At 37.0% G+C, this 26,633-nt stretch overlaps 1 protein-coding gene across 2 annotated transcripts in view; it reads right to left on the bottom strand.

Moving 5' to 3' along the window:
• CLCN3 (chloride voltage-gated channel 3) overlaps positions 1–26,633 on the bottom strand; it is a 73,143-nt gene that overhangs the window by 44,626 nt on the left and 1,884 nt on the right. For both annotated transcript variants that reach the window (XM_017816508.1, XM_017816510.1), the window contains exon 2: positions 14,372–14,547. In XM_017816508.1, the coding sequence (XP_017671997.1) occupies positions 14,372–14,531 (160 nt within the window). In that variant the 5' untranslated portion in view covers positions 14,532–14,547. The remainder of the gene's footprint in view (positions 1–14,371; positions 14,548–26,633) is intronic.

Raw genomic sequence — 26,633 nt, 5'->3', positions numbered from 1 at the left:
CTGCCCGGGGGGCTGGGAATCGAACCCGGGTCGCAGTGGTGAGAGTCCTGCACCCTAACCACTAGACCACTAGGGGCCCTTGTGTAACATCTATATTCACACTAAAAAGCTGGGGTGGGGGTGGAAGCCGACGTAATAAACACAAGTCCACACTGTAGCTGGCATTACTCTACACATTGACAAAATGCTCTACCTCCCTTAAAAGTCACAGACTCAAAACAGGCAACAACCCACATGAATGCTAACCAAGGCATTCATGTGATGCATCATCAAGCAGTGGCTGTTACAGCTTTGGCAAAACCAAAGCACTTCAAACAGCCAGTATTTAAAGACAGGAAATCTTAAACTGACTACATAATTGCTTCCATTTGAAACAGGCATTACTACATATTGAATCCATATATAATTTTACATTTAATGTATGATCTTGTACTAGTCCTACCTTTCAACTGCTGATAAGAAAATATGATAAGAAAACTATTTTACATGAGATTTCCATAGTTGGTCCAGTTGTAACAAAATACATATGGAAGATGTGCATATTATTTTTCCTTTTCTTCCTCTACAGCAGGTAGCAAAGTTGAAAATATTGCATGCCTGCAGCACCAAGGCCTTGCTTCAGTTTCACTCGTACAGTAAACAAGGAATTAATTTTATTAGGTATTCCTTTGCATCTCTATAAGCATGATAGACAGACAACTATTTTAGTTTTCAAATGCATTAGTTTCTTAAATAATTTTCAAAGGGTGTTCTTACGGAAGTTATGTCTTTTATAAGCCAGTGTTACAAGCTGTGTACAGTAAATGGTCTTTCTGAGCACAGAGTACAACGTAAAGAAATGTTAAATTTATTTCACATTTCAGACCTGTAAATATACTAAATATTAAAAATACAGCTCCACTACAAACATTGAGAAGATGCTGGTATCTCTACAGATGGAAAAACAACTGAGAAAAGAGAAAAGAATGAATATACAGCAAAATATATTTCAAAACTTTAAAGACTATCTCATCTCCAAGACAAAGGGAACCCTTAAGCCACAGATCAATTCTAAAATACTGGTGGTGTCTCATGAACAGATGGTTCCATTTGCTATCATCCATGCAAGCAAATGCCTTCTGAAGAGTGGCCTCCTATAACCTTTTCAATAAAACAGAATCTTTAAGATCGTGCATATCTGAAAGTGGTGTGACTTTCAGAGCTATCATGCATTATCACCATTTGGGTTTGCCTGTGAAGAAACAAACCTAGGCACCTCTGAACTTTATATTACCCATATCCCTTATTTACGGAGAAGTACAACAGAAATGCATTCTCAACTCTTTAACTCAATAGCACCTGGAAATAGCCTGGAATTTTATTGTAAGGCTTTAAATAAAAACTCATTCACAGCAGGAAGAAATACAACAGCAATTTCTGTAAACTGAAGAAAGAATTATTACAGAATGAACTATTAGTGCATTTATTATATGTTGATTATAGAAGACAATTATAAATTCAGCCTCATATTTGACAGAATATGAAATAAAGAATATAAAGGACTTGTATTAACAAAGTCTGGAAGATGACCTCTAGTTTAAGAGTTTGATGTGGTTACTGAAAGACTGGAATGTCTAAGAACTGATAATAAATATCAGTCACAGCAAAGAAATGGCTCACTTGTTGACCTAAACTTGTTCACTGGACTAAGACACATGCAAAATTTCTACACAAGACTAAAATTCAGTCTGCATTGGAAAAGATAAAGGGTGTAACTTGTTGGAGAGCACATGTGATCAACTTCGGATATAAGGGAAAGTCATGACAGGAAGTCTGCAGTGTAAAGCAGATACAACTTCATATTTGCTACATGAAATTTCAAGAGTCCATGTAATATTAAATTGCAACAGCTCCTCCCAGGTCACTGCTTATAGACTGGCTGCCAAATGCAGTCCTTTGTCTACTTTTAAAAAACAGAGCTATCATTTTGCTTTCTCAATTACCAGCAGATTGTGTTCTCATTGTTCATACCCACTACCATTGCATGTATTCCCTTTCCTGCAATACCAAGAAAAGAGGGTTTGGTTTTTGTGTTGGTTTGGTTTTTTTAAGCAAGAGAGAAAGATACTATGCATACTAACCTGACCTAGTTAACTCAGTCTTTTTCCTTTTTTTTTTTTTAATATCTAAAAGCTTATACAATTTAATCTTTCCAAATTACTTATTTTCTACTGGTGTGAAAAAGTGCCTGACTTGAACTGTCTGGCAATTTATATTCCAAAGAGTATGTCAGTTATTTCTGTTGAGAAGTTTAGCAAATTCCAAAATTTTAGTTAGTGAAATTATGTCTCTAGGTAAGTAAGTATTTTGGGTATTATGGAGTACATAACATAATGAACGTGTTGTTAGGCCTAAAGCCTTGCTTTACAATAGTCTTACTTTGAATGGTTGAGAGCACCTTTCAATGGCCAATTTACTACACAGAACAGCTCACATGTAAACAGCAGGTTTGTACAGCAGCTTTCTTTCCATATTGCATCACAATAATTATAGGCTAAGGCCTCTATCCCAGAAATCCTCCCTGCCCAAATAACTTCACACATCTGAGTGCTCTCACCAGGCACATGCTGTTGTTAACCATCACTTAGATGCATCTGTCTTTGTAGAAAAGGACTTTAGGTCCATTTTTCTGAAAATACCAGAATGTATACAGGTGACACACCCTTAAGCACACTAAGAATGAGGAAAGACACTTTAATCCCCTTTCCACATCTTAACTTTTCCAGTTTAGGGAAAGAGAAGACACATATTCAAGATAAACTACCTGGCAATATAAGAAGTCAGAGGTTAGACAAATCAGATACACCCAGGGAAAGGTGTTTCAAGGTGACTAAACAAGGCCAGTGAAAAGAAGGGGAGTATCTCAGAGTTATGAGAGCCTACTTACCTAAGGCTGGAGGGAGGACCTTAATACTGAAGCACTATCCCACCATTTCATATTAAAAAGTAAGCTAGGTTTAAAGAGGACAGTCAAGCACCTTGTTATGTATACAACAAACGTATGCTCTCAATTCCCCCAATTACTTGATTTATTTTGGTGACAGACTACATAACTTTATCGCACCAGATAGTGAAAATTAAAATTGTGTCTTTTATGAAATTCCAAATGTAGGCTGAATGATTTAATTAGTGTAACAAGAGATGCCAAAAACGTGACTGATAATTACAAATGTTAGTGTGACTGATGCAAAAGATTTTGATGACTCTTGACTGTCATTTTCTTTCCTATTATTATTCAAAACTAAAGCTTCTTCAGCAGAGCTGGAATATAATGTTCTCTTGGAAAATATTACATAACAAAGCACTCACCAAAGCAGTGACTCCAACCATTCTGAAATGGTTCAGCCTTCAGCTGAAGGTTAGGCAAGAAAGCGTCCATTTACAACAGGGTGCCCAAAGTATGCATAAAATGTCTCAAACCCTACTGTGTTCCATTCCTTTCCTTCCAGCTTTAGTCTCCTGCCTTTTATCCCAATTCCTTCTTTCATTTAACCTCTTCTCAAACCATGCAGCCAAATTAGGCCCAGGTCTAATCCCTCTACTTGCCTGACTTCTCTTAATTTGTCTAAGTTTTCTGACCTTGCAGCTCCTTCAGCCTGACTTTGTTCACTGTGTATAAAATCATACAGCTTTCCCATACGGGTCACATAGAGCCAGCAGTAGGAACATGAAAGATGATAAAAGGACAAGCACCTTTCTCTCAGTTCTGGCACCCAGACGTGGTCCAGGATGAAATAACAAAGATACAATTGCAGAAAAATTGGAAGTGGAGGGGGGAGGAAGAGAGAAAAAAAGTACAGTTATGGATAGCTTCAAATTAATACACAGTAAAAATCAAAGATAAATTATTTTTAAAGTCTTTGTAAATTACAGAGGCCCAAACTTCATTCCTTCATTAGAACTCTGTGCATGATCAATGTATCAGGCTATATACAGAAGACTCCATTAACCTGTTTCCAACTGCCACCTCATCAAAAGCCTCAATGAGGCAGATAGACAACAAGAAAAATTTTAGACCAAATATACTGCAAAAGTGGAAGAAAAACTTGTAGCACATGCTGTTGAGTAGTTGAAGGCAGAAGAGGTTTAAACAACACAGATGTCAGAAAAAAAACAGAGAGAAGTACACAGCAGTAATACACAGTAAAACGTTTTTCTATTTGCCTTTTATTATAAAAAAAACCCATTTCTTAATCATAGTTTCTTTTTTTCACAATTGCTTGTTTCCCACAAATTAGCTACTTAATTTTGCTCACAATCATTTCACCCACCAGAGAACACATTCTTCTAGATTCTTGCCTAATAAGCTCGCTTTTTCACTGGCCAACCACAGGTTCTTGAATTACACTCCTACAGTTTTGTATAACTTCCAATGGTGCTTTTATTCACTGTCCAGACACAGGAGATAGCAATGGAAGCAAACAGAATGCAGCACAACAGGTCATATAGCTGCAAGCATGTTGTGTAATCAGTTCTGAGACTGACCTCTCCTCAGAGCAAGCCTGAACCTTCACTTCGAATCAGTGAAACAGGAGTAAAGGCTCCCCATTGCTATGCAAAACTTTAAGGCAGGAGAAGAAAGAAATAGACTTAAAAAAGGGGAAATAATAAAATCATTATGCAATGTTAACACCTAAAACCAAAAATAAATTGGAAAAAAACCCCAGATTGGTCCCTAAAGACTACTGTGACATCTTGGCCCAAAACAGTGAAAGCAAGACTACTCTCTGAGTTTTCTTTTAACTTCTTTCTGGGCCTGTTCATCACACTCCTTGACTTGTAACCCAAAGACTTTAAAAGAAAATGGTTGACATAACAGACTATATATAGCTACAAGCTGTAAAAGGTGGGTGTTAGTTTTTGTTTTCTTTCTTTTCTTTTTGTCAGTTTTACATTGACAATAAAAATATCTACTTCTACTATTAATCATGCAAGGAGGATTCAGAAAAAAAGCAAGTTATTTTCTGCAAAGAGTTGCTTTCTCTTATTCTTTAAAAGCCTCTTAAGTACTTTCTATCATTTTTTTTCTGATCTTTTTCTTTTCAGGGTAGGCTTTTACTAAGAAAAAAGGTCCTGGTACATTTTCACCTTTACATACGTGTTTTTTCCTTACACTCCAATCTGCTAAAACTGTAGTTATAATGCATCAACAGGAAGATTTGGCATCCTTCCCTGAAGTTCACTTCTCCCTTTTCCTAGACTAGCCAAAATTTTGCTGCTGAAATTGTTCTGTTTTTCCTCATATGTAAATGCATATAAGGAAATAGGTCTTATCTGCTCAATTGCCCTTATTCTGTTTTAGAGTTGTTTACCGTTGGCACCTGTGTCCAACTTGCTGTTCAGGGGATAAAATCATAGCATCAACATGTGTTCCTCCCTGGATATGTCATTGTCCTGGTTCCGGCCCAGACCAGCAGGAGGGGGCACGGTAAGACATTATGTTATTCAATACCACCTTACATCATTGCCAGGGGCAGGGAAAAACGTCTTTCTCTGTCTCTCTCGCTTCTGAGAAGAAGGATGTTCCTTTCCAGTTGGGAAAATATGGCTGCAGTAGAGTCAGGCTGGGCTCTGCTGAGCATTTTTGCAGGGGAATCACTGTCTTTTTGTATACTCTTCACAGAGTCACAGAATATGCTGAGTTGGAAGGAACCCACAAGAATCAAGTCCAACTCCTGGTCCTCCTGCAAAGGACCATCCCAAGAGTCACACCATGTGCCTGACAGTATTGTCCAAATGCTTCTTGAGCTCTGTCAGGCTTGGTGGTGTGACCACTTTCCTGGGGAGCCTGTTCCAGCACCCAACCACCCTCTGGGTAAAGAACCTCTTTCTAATATTCAACCTAAACCTTCCCCTCAAGGCCATTCCCTCGGGTTCTGTCACTGGTCACCACAGAGAAGAGATCAGTGCCTGCTCCTCCTCTTCCCCTCATGAGGAAGTTGTAGACTGCAATGAAGTCTCCCCTCAGTCTCCTCTTCTCCAGGCTGAACAGACCAAGTGACTTCAGCAGCTCCTCATACAGTTCCTCCTCAAGACCCTTCATCATCTTCGTTGCCCTCCTTTGGACACTCTCCAATAGCTTAATATTGTTCTTATATCGTGGCGACCAAAACTGTCACAATATTCAAGGTGACGCCGCACCAGTGCAGGTCAATCCCTTCCCTCGATGGGCTGGCAATGCTTTGCCTGATGCCCCCCAGGATGCAGTTAGCCCTCCTGACTGCCAGGGCACACTGCTTTTGCTATTAATACTGTTATCTCATTGCTGTTTCCAGTAAATTGTTCTTATCTCAACCCACGATCTTTGCCTTTTGCCAATTCTCCTCTTGGTCTGCCCACAGCAGGGGGCTCTGAAGATGAGGAGGTGCAGTGAGCCAGCAGCAGTGTGGTTTGGAAAGACTCAGTGGGAGAACCAAACTGGGAAGTAGCATTCCTAAACCATGACAGTCATATATATATGTTAAGGTTACTTTCTATCTTCAAGAATTTTACACCTTCTCCATAAATACGTAAGCTGTGTGAACATAGTGCCAACAGTAATTCTTTATGTTGTTAATACATAATACTATGCTGTGCCAGCTATATTTGAATACTATTAAACTATGAACTCAGTACTTAGTAGTGGTCAGAATAAATTTGTTATTACATTGCCATGACATGCCCATTCTCCAAATGCTGTGTGAAGTTCTGACCCCTCAAGTTACAGAAAGGGTTCAGAAAGGGGCAGTGAAGAGGATCCAAAGTATAGGACAGCTGCAAGGTCCAACCAAGCAAACAATACCTTAACCTGAAAAAGAGGTAACTGAGGAGAGGAAAAAATAAGTAGCAATGGAAATAAAATTTTCACCATCTGTTCTAATAACAGTGACAGCACCATGCTATCCCTTTGTTAATCCTTGTTAGTTTCTACATGTGGATGGCCACCACATGATAGGCCTTTTCAGGGTATGTGTATTTGGCACAACAATCAAGTCATCCTAGTTTCAGGTCACCCTGTCCTAGTTTCATATCAAACCTTTTTCTATCAACAGCAGTTTCACTTCAATAAGCAAATAATACCCCCTAAAACTTTTTGTATTAGCAGAAAGACTTTTACAACTGCTACTGTAAATGAAAATAAAAACAAAAAAGAGCTTAAGCATTTATGCCATACAAAGGTGGGGTGAGTGACAAGGGAGTCCATGTGTCAAACCATGCTAATGCATGTGCCACTGTTAAGCTAGTCAAGCAGTTATAACTGCTCTCAGCAGTATTTATTACCTGGATATAGGTTCAAAATAAAGGAAAGAAGGTGGTGAGATTCACATAAAATGTAGCTAAGCTATCAGAGCTTGCCAAGGAGTGGTATAGAATTGCTTTAGTGAGAAAAAGTCAGTTGAAGAAAAATTCATTGATAAAGACTAAAATTAAAAGTCATCACTCAGACGACAGAGGCCCTCATCTACACAAAAACTTGTGTACAAGTACTCAGGTGCTTATCACTTACCCTGTTCTTACTCTTCCTTAAGCACTGACTTTTGACTCCTGTCAGACACAGGATGCTGAGCTAGGCAGATTTGTGGTTTGACCCAGTACAGCTGTTCTTATGTTTCAGGGACATCATGATATCCTCTTTCAGAATAACATTTCTGTTTCATCCAAGCAGATGAAAAGCTTTCACTTTAAAATGCTGGTAAGCAAGAATGTTCTCAAAGGTAGAAAACAAGAGTACAGCCTGATATCAGTTTGGATAAAATCCTATCCGCCTTCTTTTGCTGACATGAGAGAAAAAAATCAAAGCTAAAATGAATATGTGAAATATTATTAAAGCTGTAGCAAAAAATTTTCTATTTAGTACCTAAAGACTGCATGCACACATTATACTAAATTATTTTATTTTACACTTCAGACTCTTCTTTCTACATATATGCCATCACACTTCCTCTGTTTTCATTCCTTCATTTTACGCTATTCATATGGTTTGTCTAGGAGAAGGACAAACTTATAATAACACTACACCAGTAACAACTTCCTTGGCAATATCTGTTGACAAAGCCAGTGTGCTTTAAGTACTTCAGGAGAGCTGCAGAAGAAAACCAACAAGATTATACAATATCAGAAAGGCAGAAAGAATGGATTATTAGTACTATGATTCATCTTCTTCCAGAATATCAGGTTTGTGTGCTTCAGAAGATGAGGAAACCTAATTTTGTAAATAAAACTTTGACAGGAAAGACTAGTGAGACCACTCAAGGACTGTTGGCAGGGCTGACTTCTAAAAGCAACAAAATTCTCATATTCTATAAACAAGTCCTCAAAGAACTCACCATAGCATTTATTAGAAATTGAAACAATAAGTATTTATTTTCAAACATTTAAGAGAACAAGAAACTAATTGGTTACTAAAACTCTACATACATATTGCCATAATTTTCATCCCTCAAAAAGCTTAATGCCACACCAATCCATTTACAATGTGAAGGCCCAGTCTAACACTGCAACATCATTACAGGCTGTTCAACAAAAACAGTATCAAGTGAACTTACATTTTGGATAATAAATACAATTTAAAAAAACCCCCAAACCCAAACAGTAGAGTTCAGGAAATCACTAATGTGATAAACAGATACTCCCTGCAACTCACTCATTTGAGAATGACATCAAAGAACTAAGATAAAACATTTTTTTCTCCTTAACCTATTAATCTTCCACTCGATTTTGGGATTGTTTTTGACAGAAATTTTGAAATCCTTGAAGAAGTACTTTGTTAATTAGCCCAGTTAATTAGCCCATGCAAACCTGATGTATAACAACTTCTGTTCCAGACAGATGGACAGAATCAACCTCATGCATTACTAATAAAAAAAGTAAAAGAAATCATGGTTTGATACTGTCAGATATCCTGTGTTCAGCTGCAATAGTAATATGGATTACAGGCAAAATGTCTGCAGCCTAACTACAATCCACTAGAAAAAAGTAAATTATAACCAGTTACTGACAATTTAACTATTCTATGAGCTAGCTGCACCTCATGCTTGCCCTTGTGATCAGAGCAAGTTATGTTATCTTATGTATCAATTTGTACGGCATCATTGAGGATGAATATATTCCTTGTTTAAGGAGTTCTTTACTGCAAACACTGCTAACTTGGAAAATAAGTTTTATCTAATTTAGGAAAGAGGTACATCAAACTGTCATAATGACTGTTCAGTCAGTTTTATACCACATGGATGGAAAATAAAACCAATGCCAATGGTGCAAAACAACTTTGAAGACCCTTTTTCATATCAGCTGTGGACAACAGGAAGGATCTGTTAGTGCAATTTCCACACATAAAGAATATAACAGGAACTCAAGGGGGTTTTATGCAGGAAATAACTTTTTAAATTATTTTCTTTCTATTCTTTGTTTTCTTTATAAAGGGCGATAGCTAAATAGAAACAAGCATACATGTGCAACTCCATGAACGTGTTGATGGAAAAGATAACAAGGCCTTGCTTGAAAAATTAACCTCTCATGTGGTACGAACTTCTTGATTATATAGAACCACCTGTTCTTGCTGAAAATCGCATTCTGTTCCTCAAATAATGCCATAATATTAGTTTACTCTATCATATTTTTAATGTCGGCATTTAAGGCACCAAAAATTGATTGATTGGGTCTCTCTCTTTAGGTGAAGGACTCCAACTCATGGGTGAGGACAGTTCGGGAGAGCTGTAGTGTTTTACACTATGACCTGTTGGCATATTCTTTTTTTTCAGCGGCACTGCTGTCACTGCAAGGAGATAGTAACGGCTGTAGCAGCAGCTTTTGAATTACCAGTTTACAGGTTGTCATACTAAGGTTAAGTATTGCCAATTTTATGTTAACACCATATGCCAAATTGTAAACTGTCTCCGCTGAACTCACAATATAAGCAATTAAGCTCATTCAAATGAAGCAGGAATCTCTATAGCTATTGAAAAGAATGCAAGCTCATTCAGGACTCACATTCCCACACACAGATCAAAGTACCTTGAAATGTAAATACCAGTGAGATCATTTGTTTGCAAACCATTTTTACTGCAAATAAGGTTCAATCATCTGATTTCAGTAAGTGCCGTGAAAAAATTGCAGTCTAACAGTACAAAAATTCACCTCCTGAGCTTGCCCTACACTTAAATAAAAGATAGTGAAAACTGATGCAGTCCTCTCTTATCTAAGAAACACCCCTGATTTCTGACTAAAATTATGGAGATCTCTCAGTTTCACCTCACTACGCCATAATAGGAAAGAGTTTGAACTTTTGAAGACACTTGTTATACCCTTCAAACCCAGCCAGTTGCCAAGAATTGTGACTCTCTCAAACTTCAGACAGGCAAGGCAAAACAATGTTGAAAGAAAAAGAACTTTCATCTTCTCATCACATTCCACAGTTAAAATATTAATCTGATAATATATTTCAATTCTGGAGATTTCATTTCTGTTTAGAAAGAATTTTTTTTCCTTCTGTTAAATTGATGGAAAGCAATGAGCTATCCTAGTGCAACATTTTTTTAAAAAGTTAAATAGTATAGCTCTCCTCCTGTAAAATTTAAACCAGTAAATATTAGCTTATATGACTTAACTATTAAAGAACTGATAGCTTTGCAATGGTAAGTATAATACGTTTAAACTGACCTAGCAAGAAGCCGGGCCAACAGTCTAAAAATAAAACAGATAAGTTATGATAAAAATGACCTCCATAAATTACATATATTGCCTGTACATGTATTGTCCTCCCTACAAGAGGCAGATACTTCCTTTTCAGTATAATGTCACCATACTTCTCATTAGACAGCAGTTTAACAAGGAAAGACACTAACTTCAGTATTACAAAGAGATTAGTTTTGATAAGCAACAAAAGCAAGTTTTGTTCAAAGCTGACAGGCAGCAGCATGCTTTCTAGGCAGGGCTTCGGTACAAGCCATCCGAGCCTCCGCATGCATAGCAATTTAATTATTTAGCAGGTTAAAACATACTGCTCAAAGAATTCACAATTTCACAATACCTACTTGTTCTCCATAATACTGCCACTAAAAGTCTGACATTTATGCAGCTACTGGAGAACATAACAGGCACAGAGCATACTACTTACATAATTGCTATATATATATGTATTTAGCATATAATACTACATTGTCACAATTTATGTATTTTTCTCAGATAAGACAGTAAAGGACAGTCACATACATGCTTACAGATGGTGTTAAGAGAAACCAGGTTGTTGTTCAGCATTGGTTTTAAGATAATGGTGAATCCCCAATATGGAACTCCTCAAAACCTCTCAAATAAGACATGACACTAAACAGACAACTCACTATCAACTAAATAGTAAAGAAAAATAGAGGTCTAGGTGATAAAACTTTCTAAAGACTGGTTTCAGTTAATGTTCATTTGTTCAGTCCCATATAGTATCAATGAATTTCCCACATAAGACGAGGAGTATATGAAGTTAGTATTCTTTCCTAGCATCATCCAATTTCCACATGCTTTCAACAGAAAGCATATTCACCACTGTATAACAGCCTCAATAGCTTTGTAAGCTTCAGTCAAGCACTTAAGTATGAGTGGAAATGTGAATAGCAGTACTGTGCAGGCTTTCAGAATTGCTGTCCTGAGAGCCAAGGGACTTAGCAAGCCTGTTGAAATACGCAGACTTCTTCTCTTAACTTACTGCCCTCTCAACAAAGGGGAAAGACTACAATTACTTTAGACATTCCATATTTTTAGCCTTTTATCTACATAATACACGTGCAGTTTCTGGTTCCATTTTCATTAGTTGAAAAAAAAGAAGAGAAATAAAGACAGACTATTTCTTAATCCTTCATTTTCTTCTCACTGCAAGGTCTTGATTTTTTAAAAAAATCTGTGATTCTATATTTTATTACATAAACTGTAAAATTATGATGCACACTATATCGTCCGTGGCAACTTATCCAGATTGGATAAATTCATGTCTGTGCTCATTTGTATGACAAGTTTATATTCTGCAGCTATGCAGCTTTATATTTAACTACATTATTTCCACAATCATTTAAAGTACAGATACATTATTGCCATTATGTTCATGTTGCTAAGATACCAGGCTTATAAATTCTTCCAGTCCAAGAGACTTAAAACACAAACTATATTCTTAAACAGGGTTCCTGATTTTGGCAGGGTGCACTTGCTAAAGCACAAAGCTAAACCTAAGGTTTCTGCATTCACATCATGTTCTGGAGGGTCTGCAATGTCAAGAAGCATGTGATCTTGCAGTTACCAGGATGGTCCTGCCCTTCCTCAGGAGGTGGGACAGATTCTGTATTATGAATTCATGTGTACTTGACTTAACAAAACAAAAATAGTGCTAAAGGATAAGAGTATTTAAATAATAATAATGATTAAACCAACCAACCAACCAACCAGTTGATGCTAAGAGAGTAACAGAGGATTACAAAAAGGCTATATGCAAGGAAGCCCTAGTTTGGTCTTGTCAATGAGATTTGCTGAATTAAAAACACAAAAGAAAAACCACCTGACACATTTGGACACCCAAGGAATGACAGACAAAGATGTTCACTTCCTGCATGCAAGATTATTTGAAACGTTTCTGGAAGTATGTTCTTATCACCACCTTAAAAAGAAAGTTAACACCATGTTCTGGTCTACTACTAAGATATCTACTATGATTTACTGTACAATAAAACATTTTCCATGTATAGAGACACATAAATCACCATTCACTTAAATAAAATACTAGGGTTTATTACTATTGCTGCCTCTTACTAAGAGTCCAGAATTGGGGTAAGGTGCTACGTCATAACCAAAAAATTAAATTCCAGGAAAGAAATTACATTCATATTTATGTACCAATGCACATTCTAATACTTCAGTGTTACAACAGCCAGGAGCTGCTGGCATGTACTGGAATTAGCATTGATTTTGACAATGCAAACAAAACAACCACCTCATCTCTTTGGACTCAATTTATGGATCTGATTTCACAGCAAGTAAAGGGCAGAACACTGGCTCTGAAACTGTTTCAGTGCAAACTTATTTCTCCTTTATGCTTGAAGCGATGGAAATGATTTTTATAAACAATAACCAGAGTAGCTTCAGACTTTTAGTACAGGTTGTAAATATTATGTTAGACAAGCAAGGCACTTGCTTTATTAAAATTGCCAGATACTCAGAACAAAGAATTATATACAGAAGTCAGTTGTTCACCTAATAATTTCCTAACATTTAAGAGCTGGTGTTCTCCACATAATGTCCCAGAAGGAATTTTTATTTAGATTGAAGGTGTCCTGGCTCGTAATACCTGTACTGGTATACAAGTTAAATAACTGCACATTCAAGACATATCTAATTAGACAGAAGGAATGCAGATGGTAAGGATGCTTATAGTGATACGGCACAACTATCCAGTACAATGCCAACATCCAACTGCCAAGTGCGGTAAAGGGAAAACATATGAAGGAAGGCACACTGCAGGGAAGGAAGACAACTGAATGTTAATGGGAGAGGAAAAGGTTTTTTTTCTTTTTTCTAAAAAAAGAAAACTCAAGAGACTGAGTTTCATTTTAAACAAATACAAGGAAGTGACCAGAGTATACATTTAACCAAGTTTACTGTCTCACAGACGTTACTTTTTTCCCTCTCTCAGTTTACCTCTCTGACTATTGCTAAAAGAATGTTAATGCTCTCGCTCCATGAGCTGCTTTCTTAAATTAAAAAAAGAGAGCAAGAGCTTCCCAGTTCTTTCTTTGTATTATTTCAGTGCTTTCACAGTGTTCACAGTAGAAAGTTTTCTTAGCAACTTTTTACCTAGTCAAAAGCTGAGCTCATATAGTGTTTTCTGTTGCATTTTACAACACCTCTACTTAAATGGCTTTTGCCTCTGTTTTACAGAATTGAAGCTGAATGAAGCAGAAACAGATTTATCTCCACAAGTAACAATTAAAATAGGCTGCTAATTTCTGCATCGTGGAAATATTGAAGACAACGAGACTTCCAAAATCCTGCTGCAGTGTAGCAAGACCAGGTAGCTGCAAAAAAGCCATCCTTCTATTTGACAGGAAGTTTGTCATTTGTTAGAAGAACGTTAATATCTGCCTCATCTCAGAAGTCATCTCATACAATGTAACTGTTAGGCAAGCACACGGACAAATGTTCAGCCACTTTGAGGTTTAAAGCATCTGTCTGGAGCACAGATTAGCAAAACAGAAAATGGTTTGGTTATTTAAAAACAAAACAAAAGAATCCTTCCAAACAACCAGCAACAAACACAAACAAAACCAACCAACCAATAAAAATACAACCTAGGAAAATTTTTAAGTGGAAATAAACTTACCAATCGACGCATCACCATCGAGGAGATTGTCATCTTCAGAGGTCTGAAAATCCATAATTACTCCTGCTCCATCTAAAAGCTCCTCATCACTGCTTGCACTAGTTATACTGTTGTAACTGTTTCGATAGTAGCCTCTATGAAACAGCTGCTCAGACTCCATTTAGCTGCTTTATAACCTATATATAGAGAAAAAAAGTTATTTTCTATTTGAATATTCAAAAAATACTAAGAAGTTTATATCAAATAAAATTAGTATTTCAAGCTTTGGGGAAAAAATTGTTAAGGTCACAATACTACAAGTTACAAAAAGGTAGCAGTAACACAGAACATTTTGTATATAGAACATTTTACAAAAATCTTCAGTGATTTTTAACTGGATGATGTTTTCTCAGGTCAATGTACTAATGAAGTCTCAAGAAAGAGCGTAGTATGCACTAGCAGTCCCCAATTAATCTGATTCAAGAATTATCAGTTAAGAGAGAGAACTTCATTAAAGTCTTATATAAATCCACAGCTTGTCCACACATTAAACACTTTATATAGTTCCAAAAGTCCAAAAGGATTATATAGGAGAGTTGGAAAAGGTTACAGAAGACCACAATGACGACAAAGAACAAAAGAGTTTTCCTTCTAAAAAGACAACAAAATGGATCAGGACCCTTCAGTCTGGAAAAGACATAATGTAGAAGATGACAACAGATGTCAGCAGAATCACAAGTGGCGTGAAGAAAATGAAGAGGTCAGTTGTTTGTCAGTAGCCCTACATGTCATAATGAAAAAAGTGAGGTGACAAGCAGATAAAAAAGGGCTAATCCTTCATACAGTATGTAGTAAAGTGGTAGAATTCTTTGCCACTTTGCAGAAGAATGCAATGGTTCATAAAGCAGCCAGACAAACTCACAGAACTACAACAAAAAAACTCTCCAATATCAAAAGCTATTAAGAACAACACCTCTGGTGGAAATGCTGGAGATTTGGAGAGCATTCTGCAGATGTGCATATGCTTATTCTCTTCTTCTGCTCTTCCCTAGAGATCTGCTATTGGGCAAGACAGATCTGTTTGACTTTACTCATTCTTATTTATTTAAAAGGATATTTACAATTTAAAACATACTCTCTCTTCAATTAAATTTCTTCCATTCATCTCCATTTTTTTTACCCAAAATAAATCAGATCACAATTTGTAATTTAATCAGAAGCCAACACTTTAATCTGTTCAAAAGATACTAACTTTTCACACAGAGTAATTTTTGGCATTCCCAAAAAAATGGCACCTACAAAGAACATGCCTCTCAAAAAGTCAGAACACAAAGTCTATTCCATGTATTGCGCTCACAGAAAGTCTGTTAATATCACTTCACCAGTTCCATTGGGGTGTTATCACAAATGGAAGCCACACGGCGCAGATGAAATCAGAAACTGGGACTTTCTAGAAGTGTTTCCACTCAATGCATCATTTGTTGCTTTTCTCCACCTGCTTTGTGCACCAAAATCATATTATAGACTCATCTGCCAACTGGCCTCCTGCTGAAGTGAAATCTTTATTCTATATTCATATGACCTTTCCTACATTCTGATGAAGTTGCAAGGAGACAGAACACTCTCCTGCCTTGTCCATAGAAGTAGTACTAGAAGATAAAAAGCACAAAACACAAAAAAACCCTGTAAGGTTTCATCTTTTGTGTTCTTTGTGTCTTTTGTGTCCTATTGTAGACATGACTTTTTTTTATTAAGGTTTTTTCCCCTGACTTATTTAACAGTCTTTACTACAAAGCAGAAATCAGTTAACATGGAGGAGAAAGATCATTCAGTTAGAAATCACAAAAAGTTGTTTGTAAATTTATCAAAACAACAGAGGTAGCAAATGTAGACCCAAAAAATACCACTACTTTTGTGTCAAGCCCCAAATTCAAAATTCAAACTGCTCCAAGAACTTCTGAAGATTATTACTGTGAGTGTACCAAAGTGAGAGCATCTCTTGTGTAAACCACAGGTGAAACACAATTACCAAAAGCAATTACTGGAGCTCAGAGGCAGTTGACTCTATAGTGTCAACTGCCACAAATTAAGGGAGCACAAGTAGCGGATTCTCTTATTATCCATGTGGTGTTGTGTTTGCTCCATACTGAGGGCATGGCTAAAATCTGCTAAGTCTTTTAATTACTGTACCAAGTTTGGAAGCCACATCCAGTTTTTTCATCTAATAAAGACATTTTCCTGTAATATTCTCAGCAGAAATATTTACTGCAGTATAAAGACAGGACATTGCAAATGTATCTTTTAAAATAAAGGATGATTTTATCTACATTAAACTCCATAGCTTCAGTTAATTTTACTACAAATCTCCCATTCAGAATAAGAGAAATAACTCTCCTCTTGGATAAATGTCTCCCTAGATAAACGTTAGAACAGTGGATTACACATATTAAATCTTCCAATAATTGAGAAAATGCTTTCAGACTGGGCTACAATGGAAGGGAAAGTTTCATCAGTTGGTCAGTAACTGATAAACAAAACCAACAGAGAGAGCCAGACGAAGCATATCACAAAGCACCCCTCTATCACCTCTCGATAAATGTGACTCCACATGCCAACTCCTCTGGCACATACATGCCTCCAGTTATATGACAGGCAGGATAGTACAGACCTTTTCTTATTTTGAAACACTACATGTATCCTGCTGTAGAAGTACTGCTGCTGACAGACCAGAGAATGTTAACTGGTCAATAAGCTTCGCAGAGGACTAAAATTTTACTTTTAAAGAGCATAATGGTCACTAATTTGTCCACCACTATCTGCAATTAATTAAAAAACAGGATAAAAGGTTAATGATGCACTATCTTGAGCTATGTTAAATGCTCAAGACAACTTATAAGCATGTGTTCACGACCTAAAACACTGCTAGCACTACTCACAGAAAGCAGAATCCTCCTTGGAAACAGACTGCTGGGAGCATCAATAATAAAGAAAACAAAGAGCCAGGAAAATTATTTCTATGGTTACAACAGCCAGAAGAGAACCAGTATCATGCCTGACCCACTCTGGTGCAGTTTATCATTTGTGGCTACCGGAAGAGTGCATTCATATAGGAGAGTTTGCCCAAATGCTTATGGAGTGGTGAAGGGAGAAATAACCAGACAATTTGCCATTTTGTAATATCAGATTCATTCCACAGATTCCATGCCCTACCCAGACAGACACTAAATGGGGAAAAATGGAAGTTACTCAAAAGAAATTGCCAATGGGGTAAAAACATACTGGCTGAATGCTAGTCAAACTCAATCTCCTGAAAAAGCAAACAAAAAATTCTACATCAGGTTCCCAACAAATTCTACTTACAGTAAATATTTAAGCAATAAACCTTTTTTTCAATCTAGACTACTGTAAAAATCCAAGAGGAATTACAAAGGATTATTGAGAACATTCAAGATATTACCTTTAACTTATTTCTACAAAGCACCACAGTTTTGATTCAGAGTCTAGTCCAAATATCCCAGAAAGCAGACTCAAAAATGCTTCAGATTATCTTTGAAAGAAACCCATAAATATTGAAACAATGCAGCGTAAGAATAATAAAAAAAGAAAATATAAGCAATATCCAGGAAGCTCTTGGAGGAAAGGAATTTGACTCAACTCACATATCCAAGTCTTCTATGAAAAGATTGTAAAGCCAAAAAAGTACAACAACTATCCCATCTAACCCACTTCTATTACTAAGGTACTTCCAGGATGTCTTAACCCATCAAAATGATTCTACAAAAGCATATTAACAGAGAAGCCACTGGCACCAAAAAAATTAAATAACAACAAAAAAACCTCAACCAAACAAAAAAACCCAAATCAAAAACCACCACCAAAAAACGCAAACCAAACTGAAGAATAGAGAACTAAAGCAGGATTTCTTACCTGTTGTGACTAGAGAGAGTGAAGAAAGTAATCCGTATACAGGTATAGGAAATAGTGAAAAATCTAATTAAATACAGTGCAGGCAAGAACTAAATTGGTAAAGGAGAGCTGTGGAGAAACAGCTACATTAACAGTAGAAAAAGCATGTAAGGCTACTGCAGTTTCCTGCACGATCTAGTACCACAGGCACTTTTCAGCTCTCCAACGTCAGACATCCTGCTTATCTTTCAAGCCCTACAATTAAAAGGTCAAGCAGAGAAGTCAGCTGAGGGAACCACTTCCAGTGTAGAGACATGTCTCTGGAAAAGGCAGAGCAGGCCAGTAAGAAGTCTAATTTACAGGACATTTGTTGTCAGGTGATCCAAGCAATCGGTAATCTCCAGGATGTGCTCTGTTGTCCCATAAAAACACTTTTCTATATGTCATATATAAAGGGGTGGCAGGGAAAAAAGGCATCTTAAGCTTGTTATTCCCCCAGAAAGGGGGTGGAGTGAAAACTTAAAAGTACTCTTCCAGATTCCAAATTTGCTTTAAATAGTTTAAAGTTAAAAACAACTAAATAACCCCCAACAATAATACAGAACCCAACAAACACCACCAACACAAAAAACCCACAAATCAGTAACAACCCACAATGATTCATCTTCTTAACAGAAGAGCTCTTTCCCAAACTGAGAAGAATACTGATTAATCCAAAAATCAGTGTAATATTCAATTTTTCTGCTCAGTACTAGGAGCTAAAAGGCAGTCATCTGTCCCCTAACTAACATCTAACCTTCCTGCAAACCCTGCTCCAGGACAGTGAGAAATGCTACGCACCCATAAAGCAAAAGGAGATGAAATTAAAATTTTTAATACAATCTTTACACATACGAATGTGTTGTACAGTCAAGGAAATGGATGATAGGAACGGAGGAGTAATTTGCTGAAAAATTTTGAAAATAATAGAGAATTTAAAATGTTTTAACTGTTAAGAACATTCAAAAGTGTTATAAAATGGTCAGAAATTCTATATACATCATCTTATTTGTAAGTATCCAACTACTGTATACTTTAGAAACAGATAAACAATATGACAGAAACATTTCCCACACCCATACTTAGATTAACATTTTAACATATATCCCATGTATGGGGATATATGCCAGAACACCTGCCCAAAAGATAGAAGCAGTCAAGAAGAGCTTTGATCTCTTAATTCCAAACATCCCATATTACATTAACTTAAAATACTGCAGTAGCATCTTTTTTTTTTAAATAAACCAGCCCTTTAGAAAGAAATTTTCAACCCTGAAATTACAAGAATTTTACAATCATTCTAAAACAAAGGCCATGTTGTGGCCACTCTTCATCTTAGTCTCACCAGCATGGAAATTACATTTCTATTTTCATTGCAGACTCAGCATATCTCGCCTCCATTTATTTATTTTGTCTGTGACATGAAGATATTTAAGCAAGATGAGAACATCACTCATCTTTCAAACTCCAGGCTTGGAAAAGGGTGCATGAATTGTCAGGAATTTCCCACTGTAATTTTTAGATCACTAGCAGATTATTTCTTCATAAAATGGCTCAGAAAAATCTCAACATTTCAAATCAAATACAGAAGGGAAGATGAGCAAAAAAGCAGATTTCCTAAACTTTCTCAAGTTAGCTTAGACCACAAAAATTCTTAAGGATACTCAAAAATCCAAACTGTTAAAATGTAGGGAATGCATATGCTAACCTTTACAGAAATACATACTCAGATCTTTCTCTGCAGCACTCAAAAAAACCCAATGGAAACTAATTTTTTTCTTTTCCTCACTGTGAGCATGGTAAGGCACTGGAACAGATTGCCCAGAGAAGTTGTGGATGTCCCATCCCTGGAATTGTTCAAGGCCAGGTTGGATGGAGCTCTGAGCAACCTGGTCTAGCGCAAGGTGTCCCTGCCCATGGCAGGAGGGTTGGAACTAGATGGTCTTTAAGGTCCCTTCTAACCCAAACCTTTTTGTGAATCTGTAACTAATTTCAGGAGAGATCTTTAGTGAGAAAGGATCTTGGCAAATTTTTAGGGCATCTTTAGAAAAATAAAGTCACAAAGGAGCACTTCCAGTTAACTGAAGCTATTTGAGTTTAAAACAAAAAAAATCTGTTTGAGTTTATGTAGTAGGTTCCAACGTTCTGTTGAAATAGAAGATAAGTCAGTTTGCAAAAATATACATAGGTAAAACTTGCTCTAGTTTCCTTCACAGCTACTTCAAAAATAAAACTAACATTCAAATGCTGATACTCAAATATGAACAGAAACACATGGATGAAACTACATGAAATGGTAATACATGTAAAGCAAGTCTTAGCTTTATAACTGCAACAAAAAACCAGTATTCACATCTACATTCTACTGAATCTTGCCACTCTTAGTTAAAAACACTTAGCATAACAACAGCCTGAAAAGTTTTTTCACTCTTATGATACATACCAATACGAATATCACCACTATATACCTGATCTTCACAAAAGCAGAATCTATAAAAAATACTCATTTTTATAGCACTTTTTATCTCCTTGGCAAAAAAAAAAACCAACCAAACAACAAACCAACCAACAAAACCCAACTAAAACCTGACAGCCTAATTACAGGATGAATACCAAACTCATGCTTCTAGTCATATGATGCCAAGTGTTAAAGGCATTGACTTTAGTTTGTATAAATTATTCAAAACCACTGGACCTCCACTCTCTAAAATGTCTTAACCAGTAAGGTTATGGCTACCCATAGTTGTGACAGCTGAAGAATTATACCCACTGGCACAAAGATATCAGCCTACCTGATGGACAGGATTGCTCCTTTCACATCCACCAAATTACTAATGTGAATACTTTTTAATGGCATTCAACCCGAACTGGCTGGATGAGCTGAAAACTCCAATTTAAACTTACTAAACTAACCTCATTTATTGATACATTAGAAAAAAACTCTGCTATCGGAGTTGAAGAGTAGTCTTCCACACAGGTACAGTAACAAACAGCTCCATGAGTGGTAAAGTCTTTAAAGGGTTTTTAATTAACAGCTTAAAAAGAAGAGGGAAAAAAAAAGTTAAGAACATAATCCCTCAGCATGAACTTGAATTAAATATAAAAGCAAATATTATAAAGCAAATACAACTCAAAAGCTTCACAGGTAAATACCGATCCTTAGTCGATGGTAAACAGCTGTGTCCATTGCTGCCACTTTGGAGTAAACCTAAAATACATGTAAGATGTAGTATTAGCTTCCAAACTAATGGGTCAGTACCTATAGCTGCAAACATTCGGTCCAGATAGGAAAAGATGGAGAGTTTCCTTGGCAAAAAAAATCTCTGGTGTCAGATGGGAATAACACCACAATTCGCTAAGACAAGTGAAAGGTACAACCCATACTCCTCTTTAGAAGGGCAGGAACTATGACTGCACTTTCTATTGCAGACAATGTAACTTTTGTCTGTTGAGTCTTAGGTCACAATGCTAATTTTCTGTTTGATGAAATGACACTGCAACAGTGTCTCCTTACAGTTTACAGAGGTTGTTGCTTCTTTTTAACTTGGACTGAGGTTGCAGTCATCTGAGAGTTATACAAAAAAATGGAGCAGAGCTTTTCACACACCACCAGAATGACCAGAAATTTTGTTACTCGTACTAATTTTCTTTAACTTTTCAGAGTAATGCAGTTCCCAGCTATGTGTACAGATTCATAAATTCAGGGTCACACCTGGGTTGAGTATCTTTCAGATAATTTCATTCAAGTTCAATATAATTCAGGATTGTCAAATTAGAACCTGAAAAGGTACCACTATCTCCAGTATAACTCTAAGCATCTTCTCAGTAACAGCAGCTGCCACAGATTTTTAAGGTCCTTGCACTGCGCTCAAACTTCTTTACAGACTCATTAAAGCCTCTGAGATCAAGGAACAAATCTCATAGACCTCTCCAAAACACATCACAAGAACAGGACCACTGCTTGTGAAATCTTGTGGGGACCCCTGGTGGTTCATGGTCCTTACTTTCCCTACTAACGATTTTCCAGCTTCAAAGGAGTGAAAAAAAACACCAGCTAAAGAGGAACACATCCATTGTACTAGAGTTAGAAGTGACAAGATTTTGGTCACCAAAAACAGCTGGGCATTTTTCTTGGTATATGTAATGGTAGAATCCCAGAAGATAAGGGGCTAATGTGTATGTCTCAAACACTGATAGAAGGATGGCTGTGGAGCCAACCAAGGACAGCTAGTAACAACAGACAAGGATTGTTGGTACTAATATCCTGTGAGAAAGAACAAGATGTGGCTGGAGAAGGGGGCCATGCAGAGGTGGGGCAGCACTTTTCCGGGACAAACATCCTTGTTCTCATTCATGGTTGGGCTTCGCGAACGAAGGTTTGGGAAGGGCTCTACCCACGTTTGTTGCAAGCACGTTGGTGGCTAAAAAGGCCAATACGAGATAGGCATGTCCGGTTGCACATCCTTGTTCTAGTTCCTGGAGATAAGCACAACTGTGCAAGGACAGGAATGAGGCCAAGGTGTGGGCATGAACTGTAGGCAGGGATCAAGACTAATCAAGACCCCCAAAGCCCTCCGACCCATTTCCAGACAAGTCTGAAAGAAGACTGCACATGACAGCTAATTTGCACAGAAAGCAAGAAATCTCTCTTCAGGGCAGGGAAACCTATGTATAGAAAGGCACCCTCACCAAGCCCAAGTGGAGCCCCCAGGACCCTGAATATCCCATCAGCTGGACCGACATTGGAACCAGGAGTAGTGATCTTTTTTTCTCTCCTTTCTTTCTTTCTTTAATTCATCTTTTCCTTCCCCTCTTCCCTTTCACCCTACCCCTTCATCCAAAACCCAATGCCATGTGCTAATATAGTAGGTCAGGGACTAACCTATCAACTTTTATGCCAAGTGCGTAATTTAGTAATAAAACTTTTTGATTGGTTGAAGACCCTCTGACTTGCCATTCCTTTTGACAATGAGCATCCCTGAATCTTGGGTGCTTCCTTCCCCTTAAGGGTGGGACATCACAGTAACAGTGATAAACTGACAACCTATTTAAACCTCTAGGCCAGGAACCCTGACAGCAGGGTTACTCTTTTTCTTGCTCTGGATCCTCTCAAGCAACAGTGTTAAGACAGCAAGGTGAGGAAGGACTGAAGTGATCTACAATCAACACCTGGATCTGGCTCATGGCTAACGTTCTTGGCTGGACTACACAGATGCCACCTCATTTTTGTAAAAACAGCACATCCAACCATCACTGGTTGCCACTCTGGTCATTTTTAAAGATTAAATAAATATATAAACATATAAATCTCTTCAGAGAGACCTGTGAACCTCTGATGTTAATAAACAGATTGTTAATACATTGTTTCTGCTTTTAAATATACACAATATTCTATCCAATGGAGATTAAAAAAAAAATCAAAAGGCAGTGAAGCCCTAGATGCATAACACCACCAAAAGCAAAGTATTTAGTAAATCAAGTGTGCTAGCAGTTCTGAATGCACAGCAAGTTCCCCTCACTTGAATATTCTTCTCTCCAGCTGTAAAACCTACTTGAGTGGTTGGCAAAGGCAGCTTCTAAAATTACATGTACTTTGTCAGGGTCTACAAATGGTAGACAAGTTTCTGGTAGGAGAGTCCAGGGGGAAATTTACTGTTCAACAGTGGTATCAAGTTGAAAGCAAGACTCAAGGTGGGTATTTTACAGGAAAAAAAGAAATCGTGTTCATGTAAGATTTTTAATATTACAACAACATGAAAAAAAATCACCAGTAGTTTACTAAAAGGCTTCTAGCTAACAGAGTAAACAAGAAGGTCAGTTATCTTAAAAGTGTTACATAACCACAGAGATTAGGTCAGTTCACTGGGTTCATAGATAAAATTTATTAAAAATAATCCATCCTCTACTCATCCAAAGAACCAAAACATTTTTTAAAATTTGTTAAAGAGGAATAAACATTGACAATTTTGTAACAGGGGTAACAACATATATACTCAGTACACAGATTGTTAGGTCTCCTCAACTGTCTTAAAAGCTTTACTAAATAAGTTAGAAGAATATTCACATCTCAGCACAAAACAGAAGAAAAGTCTATAAGACTGATAATAATTTAAAGTGTTTACATACTCTTGTAGTTTTTTACATGAGAATAAAAGTTTTCTGCAAGACAAGCAGCAAAAAGTCAAATAACAATTAAAGAAAACTTCAGGTTCCTTTCCTACAGATACCTATTTGGAAATTTTCAAACTGAGAAAATGAATGTCTTGGAAACATAGGGAGAACTGATTTTTTTTTCCCAACACATGCACGAGACAAATTAACAGCAGAAAAACTGCAGATAACATCAAAATCCAACAAATCTGGCAGAGAACACTAATTTGGAGATAAGAGTAGAAGGAACTCAAACACAAACTTCTCTTTCAGGAAACAGAGTAGCTGAATTTTAACTGGCAGGACGTCAAAGTATTAAGTCACCTCAGTAGCTCTTTTTGGAATTTAAACAAAGTACTGAAGTGAAATGCCATTTTTGCTATTATAATTAGGAAATGTTTCTTCATTATACTTTATTGCAGTATGAACATGCAAAATGCACATTTCAGTATTTTCTCTTTTCTGAACTTTTTAGAGAAATTTAGCAAAATATACCAAACATAAGAAAAAGTAACAGCAAAGGTTATTTTTATTGAAGGGTCTGTGCTTCAGGACTGAACTTAATTCACTTTTTTCTTTACTATTCCTCCTTAGCCTCCCAAAGTAAGCATAGCCTACTCCTGTAACTAGAAAGCCTAAGGAAAATGCCTAACAAACAAAACAGTTGAATGCCTAAAAAGTTGAAGGAGAAAACAGCTGACTAGACTCTCTGCAAGTCATCAAAAATAACTGCTGGTACCCACTATGAAGTTATGAATTCTCTTCTTTACATTCATTTCCAGGAGTATATATTCAAGACTACTTACTACATAACACAAACTAACAAGGATACTCCAGATGTAAACAGATTTGCAACCACTTTAATGGTTTTGTCTAGAATCCTTTCTATTATGCATGAAGCCTAAAAATTACTTTGTCAACTCTCTTCTCCCCTAATAACAGATATTATCAGATCATTAAGTATAACCACTACCTCAGCAATTTACATTTTTCAGTTTCTATCTTTTTAAAGCAAAGTACATGTCCCAGCAAACTTTTATCTGTTTATAACTCTCTTTCATATTAGAATCAATTTAAATGAGTATTGTTTTCTCTAGATATTATTCTCTCAGATGATTTTATAAAGGCTACCAAAATTCAAAATCAAGTTTCAAGTTTAACAACTATAAAAATTTGTAATTGTCAACTTTCTAATATTCCAAGCTCAGCACACAAACAAGTGTGAATTACTCTGTCACAGAGCCTCCTCGTTCATCAGCACAGGTACAAAGCTGGCCTGACACCTGAATAGCTTCAGAACTCAGCCAACACAGAACCCACACTTTTAGGTTATGACATAAGGGAACGGCTGACACAAGGAGGACAGAATTGGGAACTCGGTCTTGAAGCTCACAGGCGTGAAACTGAAATCTTAGTTTTGGAAAAATAAGCAAGGAGGGTATGTAAGCAGTTCCATGCACATGATTACTGCCACTGCTGACAACCATTGGAAGTTACTGAGTTACTGCTGTTGTCAAGATGCCAAAGCAAGAAATTTAGGAACACACAAAGTAGTCTGAGAATTAGGAAGTGAACTTAAACTGGCACTACCACTTCTGGCACAAATCTCTTCAGCAGCAGGGCTCCTACTCTTTTATTATGACCAAGTTAAAAATATCCCCACTGCCAAATTATTATAAGACTTTACCCTGAAAACTTGATTTGCACAGTTACACCTATCCACATGTATGAAGTCACTTAAATAAAGACAGGAAAAAAATATCCAAATGTTCCTAGAATGCCTTTTGGCAATGGTTGTGAACTTGGAACAGTTGTCCCAGCTTTAGAGCTTTCACTCAAGGAATGCAACTCTGCTGTTCCAATACCAAGGTAAGATACACACATATGGAGACCCCAAAGCAAAGTGGAGGGGGGCAGAGCCAAACTGTATCTTCAGCGAACAGAAGAACATATATTACATGGCTAGACCAATGTGTTCATAGAATAACCAGTGCACAGTGGGTTCTCACTTGCACTTAAACATCAGTTTGCTACAAACATTTGGTGTGGAACAGAGTACAAGAAGTACAAACATAGTCATGAGAAAAATGCAGGCAAATTCATAAAATAAAGTTGTTCAGAGCGATGCAGTCACAAAGAGCAAAGACCAATAGCTTCAAGTGTCTTTCCCAGTCAAGAATTTGGATAG

Source organism: Lepidothrix coronata, unplaced genomic scaffold (genome assembly GCF_001604755.1).
Source record: "Lepidothrix coronata isolate B3197 unplaced genomic scaffold, Lepidothrix_coronata-1.0 Scaffold56, whole genome shotgun sequence".
NCBI classification, from domain to species: Eukaryota; Metazoa; Chordata; class Aves; order Passeriformes; family Pipridae; genus Lepidothrix; species Lepidothrix coronata.
This window is presented reverse-complemented; position numbering and strand designations above follow the sequence as displayed.